At 38.7% G+C, this 9,301-nt stretch overlaps 1 protein-coding gene and 1 non-coding gene across 3 annotated transcripts in view; both read left to right on the top strand.

The window, feature by feature from the left end:
• SLC25A3 (solute carrier family 25 member 3) overlaps positions 1-2,684 on the top strand; it is a 7,279-nt gene extending 4,595 nt beyond the window's left edge. For both annotated transcript variants that reach the window (XM_040491143.1, XM_040491144.1), the window contains exons 5-8: positions 506-687; positions 1,315-1,487; positions 2,150-2,260; positions 2,344-2,684. In XM_040491143.1, coding sequence (XP_040347077.1) covers positions 506-687; positions 1,315-1,487; positions 2,150-2,260; positions 2,344-2,504 — 627 coding nt within the window. In that variant the 3' untranslated portion in view covers positions 2,505-2,684. The remainder of the gene's footprint in view (positions 1-505; positions 688-1,314; positions 1,488-2,149; positions 2,261-2,343) is intronic.
• LOC121041133 (small nucleolar RNA SNORA53) lies at positions 992-1,243 on the top strand. The gene has a single exon (XR_005795580.1). It is a non-coding gene; the product is annotated as a small nucleolar RNA SNORA53 (small nucleolar RNA).
• Positions 2,685-9,301: the final 6,617 nt, after the last annotated feature.

The following is a 9,301-nucleotide window of genomic DNA, read 5'->3' as shown; positions in this document are numbered from 1 at the left end:
TTTTCAACGTTTATTTTTTTGGGGACAGAGAGAGACAGAGCATGAACGGGGGAGGGGCAGAGAGAGAGGGAGACACAGAATCGGAAACAGGCTCCAGGCTCTGAGCCATCAGCCCAGAGCCCGACGCAGGGCTCGAACTCACGGACCGCGAGATCGTGACCTGGCTGAAGTCGGACGCTTAACCGACTGCGCCACCCAGGCGCCCCTAAAAATACATTTTTAAAAATTTCAGTGCTGTTTTTATTCTACTGTGCTCATTCCCAAGTAAGTTGGATTTTGAGTTTTTTAAAGAGGTCTCGGATTCCTTGTGTAGTTCAAGGGCCAACTAGATGTTGGCACGTAGATGTTCAAAGAATAATTCACATTGTACTATGGTTGATAAGGTTATGAGAGATTATAAACTTTCAGTCTCATCCTGAAATGTAACTATTTCCTTGAATTGTCCCTTAATTGAAAACAGCCAATGCAGCAGCAGTACATGTTCCTTCTTACGCTTTTCAATTAGGAGAATGCCTATCTCTGGCGCACATCACTGTATTTGGCTGCCTCTGCCAGTGCTGAATTCTTTGCTGACATTGCCCTGGCTCCTATGGAAGCTGCTAAGGTTCGAATTCAAACCCAACCAGGTTATGCCAACACTTTGAGGGATGCAGCTCCCAAAATGTATAAAGAAGAAGGTTTAAAAGCGTAAGTAAACATTTGTCTAAAGTTATAGTATAAGAAGGGAAGTGCTTTTGTTAGCAGTAAACCTACCAAACTTTTTTTTTAAACTATTATGTTATTTAATGTCTGTTTCTCCCTTAAGTAGAACGTAATGGGCAAGGACAAGTTGATACATAGCATGAGCCCTGAATTACAGGTTTTTCTTAAGAAAGAACTGGTCAGTCTGCAGATAACTCGATATTTGACATTAACTGTTAACTTCTGGGAAGAGCTTGTTAGAATTGTCATCTGTGTTTACCAGCTAAGAATTGGCATATAGTCTGGCCACAACATGCTTCCTTAGATCCACCTTTGTGGATGCTAATCTTGAACTGAGTTCTACTTGTAAACTTTCTGTTTCTTGTAGTTCCAGTCAGATAAACATCCAGCAACTTCTTTGGTTGTATAGTCAAAGGTGCTTGAGTCATTGGCATGTGAGATAAATATACCTGCATGTTAGTCCTAGGTTCTGATAGAAATGACATGCAATTGTGCTGCCATTTTTTTTTTGCTATCAGGACTTGACTGGTGTGCGGACACTTCTGTTAATAATGAAAATCTCTGCTAGGTGAATAAAGACAGCTGAGTAAAATAAGTCTCCTGATTTCCTAGATTCTACAAGGGAGTTGCTCCTCTCTGGATGAGACAGATACCATACACCATGATGAAATTTGCGTGCTTTGAACGTACTGTTGAAGCATTGTACAAGTTTGTGGTTCCCAAGCCCCGAAGTGAATGTTCAAAGCCAGAGCAACTGGTTGTAACATTTGTGGCAGGTTACATAGGTATGAATTATTTAGAGCATATTTATGAAATTAAGAACAAATAATCATTTCCATTGGCCCCTTTTTGTGAGGAAAAAAGTATTCCAAAGAAGTCTTCCCATAGCATTTTATATGCCTTCTAGGATTCATAAATGCTTGTTAGCTTCTGAAAGAATTGTTTTCTCGTTTGCATGTCTTAAGTTTTGGCATGTATTGATTTCACTCCCTCATCATTTGGGTTTTTGGTTTGTTTTTCAAGAATACTTTTTTTTTTTTTTTTTTTTTTAATTTTGAGAGAGTGTGAGCGGGGGAGGGGCAGAGAGAGAGAGGGAGAATCCCAAGCAGGCTCCACACTGCTAGTGCAGAGCCCTACGTGTGGCTTGATCTCAGGAACCACGAGATCATGACCTGAGCTGAAATCTAGAGTCAGACTTTCAACTGACTGAGCCACCCAGGTGCCCCTCAAGTATACATTTTTAACACGAAGAAAGTGTTGATTAAAATGTGAATATAAAGACTTTTGGAGGATTGTTTTACATGGGGTAGACTGCCATATAACTTTTGTCAGTCTCTAAATTTCATTTTTTTTTTAAATAACTAAAAATTAGGAAAAGGTTGTTGGTTGTCTTAATGAATTTTTTAAATTGATCCCATGCTGGATTATTTATCTTGACTTTTTTCAGCTGGAGTCTTCTGTGCAATTGTTTCTCACCCTGCTGATTCTGTGGTATCTGTGTTGAATAAAGAGAAAGGTAGCAGTGCTTCTCAAGTCCTCCAGAGACTTGGATTTAAAGGTAGGATTCTTTTTTGCTCCTCTAAACCAAGAGTAACACTTAGGTATATTTCATTTCTCATTCATGTGTTATGTTTCAACCAGGTGTATGGAAGGGACTCTTTGCCCGTATCATCATGATTGGCACTCTGACTGCGCTACAGTGGTTCATCTATGACTCTGTGAAGGTCTACTTCAGGCTCCCTCGCCCTCCTCCACCTGAGATGCCAGAGTCTCTGAAGAAGAAGCTCGGGTTAACTCAGTAAATTGATCAAAGCAAATGTGGACTGGATCTGCTTGTTGATCAGTGTTGAGGAAAGTGCAAGAGAAACTTTTATATATTTGACAGTGTAGGAAATTGTCTATTCCTGATAGAATTACTGTAGTACTCTTGCCTAAGGCGAGAGTTTCAAACTTACTGTTGAAATAAACCCAGCTGTTCATGATTTGTCTGTGACTTGATGGTTATTTTGAAAACTAGTTTCTAAAGATTTAATGCTAAAATGGAAAGGATTAAGTGTTAAAACCTCAAGGAAAAAAATGCAAATTAACCACTGTTGGTTTAGTACTCTGATCCCTACTCATAAATTGTTGTGTGTTTCAAGTTTTGTCAAACAAGAGAGTTCCTATATTTTTAAGAAACATACCTGAATTTTCAAAAAAACTTGATTTAGTTGTAGTTAAATTGAAATATGGATAAATATTTGTGGTTATATTTTGAGAAGTAAATTTCAGCATATAATCAGATTTTTGCAACACGTACTATACTTTAAAAACTCCTAATGAGTTTGCTAATATCATTTGTTTTTATTTTATTATTTATTTATCTTATTTGGGGGAGAGTGCAAGTGAGCAAGGAAAGGGAGAGGGAGAGAGAATTTTAAGCAGGCTCTAAGCTCAGCCCCTGAGTCTGTCACAGGGCTCAGTCTCATGACTGAGATCATGATCTGAGCCAAAATCAAGAGTTAGGAAGCTTAACTGTTGAGCCACCCAGGCACCCCAACTAATCCTCATTTGTAAATCTAGGGGTCCCTGGCGGGGAGTTGGAGGAGTGGTTGTGAGTTTGAGCCCTACATTGGTGTAGAAAGTAATCTAAATTAGACTGATTGTTAGAATGATAGTTATTTTTTGTAATTTTATTTCAAGATTTTATTTTTTGGAAGTAGTCTCTAATCCCACACCCAGTGTGGGGCTCAAATTTACAACTGCAAGATCAAGAGTCACATGCTCTACTGACTGAGCCAGCCAGGCACCCCTAAAATGATAGTTTTTAAAAGGACCAAAGCACGTGAAAGCCAAAACTACTTGAGGTAACAATTCTCTTCATACAAACCTGACTTTCTAAATTACAAAAAATGTAGCTGTAAAAGCACCTGGAAAGTAAGCCACTGTTGAGGTTCCGCTTATATTTGGTTAGGAAGTGTTAACAGCCCAATCTAACATTTTTCAAGTCTGATTATAATTTACCTTGGGGCTTCCAGTATCTGGATTGAGTTGACAACGCTTGTGTAAAGTATATAGATGGGGCCTCAGGAAAAAAACTTATAAGGAGTCTTGAGGGAGAGAGATGTTTTCATTACAAACCCATGTTGTAAGGTGAGTGAACTAAGTTTAGGAACCAGATACATTGAGTTGTGTGTTAACTTCTCTATGTCATCACTTGTTTTGTTTAAGATTATAGACTTTACCAATGTTGCAGAGAGAAAGGGTTGTGGGTGCAGTGTGAACCAGACTTAAAAGATACAGGTGTAGTCTGAACCCACATAACTGGCATCACCAGTTTGTGTTAGTATTGCTGTGTAACAAATCAGCTGAAATCTAATGGCTTCAGACTTAAAATCTCAGGTCAGGAATTCAGGAGCATCTCTGCTGGACTCTGCTTTGGGTCTTATAAAGTTAAATAGTCAGGTGGTAGCTCTGAGGTCCTTTTTAAAAGCTTTAACGCCGAACACTGGCTGGCTTGGTAGAGCATACAACTCTTTTTTTTTTTTTTTTAATATGTTTTTAAAATTTACATCCAAATCAGCATATAGTGCAACAATGATTTCAGGAGTAGATTCCTTAATGCCCCAAACCCATTTAGCCCATCCACCCTCCCCACAATCCCTCCAGTTCGCCTGTTCTCCATATTTAAGAGTCTCTTACGTTTTTTCCCCCTCCCTGTTTTTATATTATTTTTGCTTCCTTTCCCTTATGTTTATCTTTTGTATCTTAAGTCCTCATATGAGCAAAGTCATATTTGTCTTTGACTAATTTCCCTTAGCATAATACCCTCTAGTTCCATCCATGTAGTTGCAAATGGTGTAGAGCATACAACTCTTGATCCCAGGGTTGTGAGTTAAAGCCCCAACGTTAGATGTAGAGCTTTAAAAAATTTTTTTCCTTTTTAATTTTTTTAATCTTTATTTTTGAGAGACAGAGTGTGAACAGGGGAGGAGCAGAGAGCTTCCATCTGAAGAAGGCTCCAGGCCCTGAGCTGTCAGCACAGAGCCCGACGCAGAGCTTGAACCGTGAGATCATGACCTGAGCCGAAGTTGGATGCTCAACTGACTGAGCCACCTAGGTGCCCCCCCCCCCCCCAAAATTTTTTTTTAACTTATCTGGGCTATAGAGCTATTCTAAGCATCATCTCTCTGTTACTGGCTCAGTGTTTCCTTAAGATCTACAGCATGGTGGCTCCAGGGCATTTGGACATAATTTCAGGGCTTTGAGGTGGAGCCTGGCAGAACCTGGATCTTCTTTAGTACTTAGCACTGTGGAAGTCATAGCATCACTTCACTATACTCTGTCATGACATCAGAAGTCTCAGAAGACTAAATCCCAGCTTCAGGGGAAAGGAACTTCTGTTGGGAGGAGTGTGAATCATGTAAGAAGAACCTGTAGGGATGGAAATACACATATTTTAAGCCAATCCAAAGACAGATTGGACTTGAAAACAGGATATGCAGTTCAGCCAGCTCTCCCTGTAAGAGTTTTTGAGAGGGAGAGAGCGTGAGCAGGAGAGGAGCAGAGAGAGAGGGAGATAGGATCCAAAGTGAGAACCATGATGACAGCCGGATGTGGGGCTCAAACTCATAAACTGAGATCATGACTTGAACCAAAGTCGGACGCTTCACCGACAGGCACCCAGGCACCACAAGAGTTTTATTTTCAAGAAAGACAGATTTTATTTGAGGGTATTTATAAGTGTACTGTGTTCAACTTGTTAAGAGTCACTTGTTATCTGTATAGAGATATATTTCAAAGCTATTTCTGAGAGAAAGCCATTTCAGCCTAGAAATTCAAGAAAAATGCCCACTTAAAGTTTTGTGATTCTCATTTTACATTTTAAAATTTACTCATACTGAAATAATATGACATTTTAAGAGCATTGTTTTTCACATTTGGTTTAAGAAAATGTCCACTCCATAAAGCAGAACTCAGTGGAATGAGTATATGTGATTAGTTTAATAGAATTATGTTGTAATGCTAGGACAAGATACAATTGCCTAGTAGTTTCCAGGAGGGTCAGATATGTTTCAAATTGTCTTTAAAAGCAATTAAAACTGAGAAAACTTGATTTTTGCTAAATTATGAATACCTTATGACAACAAAATTGAACAGAAGAAGTAACAGCTGAATCAAGTCATCTTTATTGTGTGAAAGCTTGAAACGTTTCACCATGTTTTAAAACAAGTTTACTAGTCCCTACCAAAATAACACCAGCATTTTTCACAGAGCTAGAACAAAGATTCTAAAATTTGTATGGAACCCGAAAAGACCCCAAATGCCAAAGTAATGTGAGAAAAGAAAGCCAAAGCTGGAGACATCACAATTCTGGTCTTCAAGCTGTATTACAAAGCTGTAATCATCAAGATAGTATGGTACTGGCACAAAACCAGACACATAGATCAATGGAACAATAGAGAACCCAGAAATGGACGCACAAATGTATAGCCAACTAATCTTTTACAAAGCAAGAAAGAGCATGCAATGGAATAAAGTCTCTTTAACAAATGGTGTTGGGAAAACTGGACCACTTTCTTATGCCGTACGCAAAAATAAACTCAACATGGATGAAAGACCTAAATGTAAGACAGGAAACCACCAAAATCCTAGAGGAGAAAACAGGCAACCACCTCTTTAACCTTGGCCACAGCAACTTCTTAGTAGACCTGTCTCTGGAGGCAAGGGAAATAAAAGCAAAAATGAACTATTGGGTCCTCATCAAGATAAAAAGCTTCTGCACAGTAAAGGAAACAACAAAACTAAAGTGCAACTGACAGAATGGGAGAAGATATTTGCAAATGACTTTGCGAATGACATCTGATAAAAGGTTATCCAAAATTTATGAAGAACTTACCAAAGTAAACCCTCAAAAAACAATCCAGTGAAAAAATGGGCAAGAGACATGGACACTTTTCCAAAGAAGACATCCAGGTGACTAAGAGACACACACAAAGATACTCAACATCATTTATCATCAGGGAAATACAAATCAAAACTACAATAAGATACCACCTCACAGCTGTCAGAATTGCTAAAATTAACACAAGAAACAACGGGTGTTGGCGAGGATGCAGAGAAAGGGAAACGCTCTTGCACTGTTGGTGGGAATGCAAACTGGTGCAGCCACTCTGGAAAACAGTATGGAGGTTCTTCAAAAAATTAAAAATAGGAATACCCTATGACCCAGCAATTGTACTGCCAGCTATTTATCCAAAAAATACAAAAATGCTGATTCGAAGGAGCACGTGCACCCTGACGTGTATAGCAGTACTATCAACAATAGACAAATTATGGAAAGAGCCAAAATGTCTATCAACTGACGACAAATGGATAAAGAAGATGTGGCATATATATACAATGGAATATTATTCGGACATCGAAAAGAAATCTTGCCATTGCAACAACGTGGATGGAACTAGAGTGTATTATGCTAAGTGAAATAAGTCAGAGAAAGATACATGTATGATTTCACTCATGTGGAATTTAAGAAACAAATGAACATAGGGAAAGGGAAGGAAAAATAAGATAAAAAGAGGCAAACCAGAGACTCTTAAATACAGAGAAAAAAGGTTGCTGGAGGGATGTGGGTAGGGGGATGGGCTAAATAGGTGATGGGCATTAAGGAGAGCACTTGTTGGGATGAGCATATGTTGGGTGTTATATGTAAATGATGAATAACTAAATTCTACTCCTGAAATCACTATTATACTGTGTGTTAATCCACTTGGATTTAAACAAAAATTTAAAATTAAAAAAAAAAAGAAACTTAGAAAAATGAGTTTAACATTTCTGGGATACCATTTTTGGGATAGAAAAAATGTCCAAAATGTTCATGGTGCATAGCAGTCTTGCTGCTAAATTAGGAATTGCATACTGTTTCTTTAGCATAAGAAATTATATACAGTTGACCGTTGAACAACTCAGGGTGGTGGTATTAGGGGTGCTGATTTACACCACACCCCCACCCCCGCCATACATACACTGTCAAAATCCCATATACAGCTTTGACTTCCCCAAAACTTAACTAGTAGTACCCTACTGTTGACAGGAAGCCTTATTGAAACAGTCAACATATATTTTGTAAGTTATATGTATTGTACTGCATTAGGATGTACTATTGTGATACCCTGTGGGGTGTAGAGCTATTTGCAAAAAAATAGTTCCATACCATGTAACTTTTGTTGTATTAGTTAATGGCTTTGTCCTTTATTAGATGTGCCAGGCACTTCAGATATGTTAATGGTGGGGCTCCTGGGTGGGTCAGTTGGTTAAGCATCTGACTTTTGATAATCGGCTCAGGTGATGATCTTGCGGTCATGGGATCAAGCCCTGCTTCAGGCTCCGTGCTGAGCATGAAGCCTGCTTGGGGTTCTCTTTCTCTCTCTCTCTCCCCCACCTCCCCTGTGTTTCTTTCTCTCTCTCTCAAAATAAAATAAACTTAAAAAAAGGAATAACATCTTTTAAAAAAGGTATGTTAATGGTAATATTCACAGCAGTCTTGTGAAGCAGAAATTGTTGTCTTTACTTACAGATGAAGAAATTAAAGTTCATATACACTAAATTTATTTAAAGCCACAGAGCTCTGTGGTGATAGAGCCAAGATTGGACCCCAGATCTCTCTGATTTCCAAGTCTCATGTTGTTTCTACTATATTTCTATTATGTTTCTACTGTATATGTTTCTACTAAATTAAATCAGACATGAGCTAGTCAACTCAGAGTTTATGAATTCTTATCCTAGAATGGCTGGTCCCTGTGCCTTGGGCTTTTTGTCATGGAAGTTAGCTACATACTCTGACTAGTTCTGTGCATCTGCACACCTTTCATGCCAGGCATTTGAAACTGGGACTAATGGTATGTGGGTTTTTTTTTTTTAAGATTATTGTACTTTATTTCACAACTTTATTGAGGAATAATGTAGAATAAACACATATTTAAAGAATACAATTTGATGAATTTTGACACATGTATATACCCGTGAAACCATCATCATAATAAATACCCTTTACTCCTTAAGATTTCTTTGTGCCTCTTTGTGATCTGTACCTCTCACCATCCCTAAGCAACCACTGATCTATTTTCTGCCTTTATAGTTTGCATTTTCTAGAATTTCATATAAGTAGAGTTACATAATGCTGTTTTAAATGTTAGAATTTTCTTCTCTGCTTAGGCTGCTTTGGTCACATCATCACCATATGAGTTGTGTTCCTTTGGAGCACTCTCCATCTGAGGCTTGGCAGACCCCCTGCAATCTGTGATGCCTCTCCCTTAAACTGCTCTAGCTGCCACTTCCCTACTCTATCTTAGATAATCTTTACTTGTTTCTTAAAGCCATGAAAGACCCAGGAAGGCTTACATGATTCTTTTCCTGAAGCTCGCTGGCTATGACCTTTCTAGTTTCCCTTCTAAATGGATAATGAATGCATGAATGCTACAGTTCTGATCCTGATAGGCAGTTCTCCAGTTAGGGCCCAAACCATACATACTATGCTCCCTGGCAGTCAAAGGTCAATGAGGGCAAGTGGGGTTCAGATCCTGCCCCATCTAGATTTCCCAGTGGTAGATTGGCAGATCCT

This window comes from Herpailurus yagouaroundi, unplaced genomic scaffold (assembly GCF_014898765.1).
Source record: "Herpailurus yagouaroundi ecotype Mexico unplaced genomic scaffold, PumYag 182, whole genome shotgun sequence".
Classification (NCBI taxonomy): domain Eukaryota; kingdom Metazoa; phylum Chordata; class Mammalia; order Carnivora; family Felidae; genus Herpailurus; species Herpailurus yagouaroundi.
Note: the sequence above shows the minus strand (reverse complement) of the source record. Positions and strands in the feature narration are given on the sequence as shown.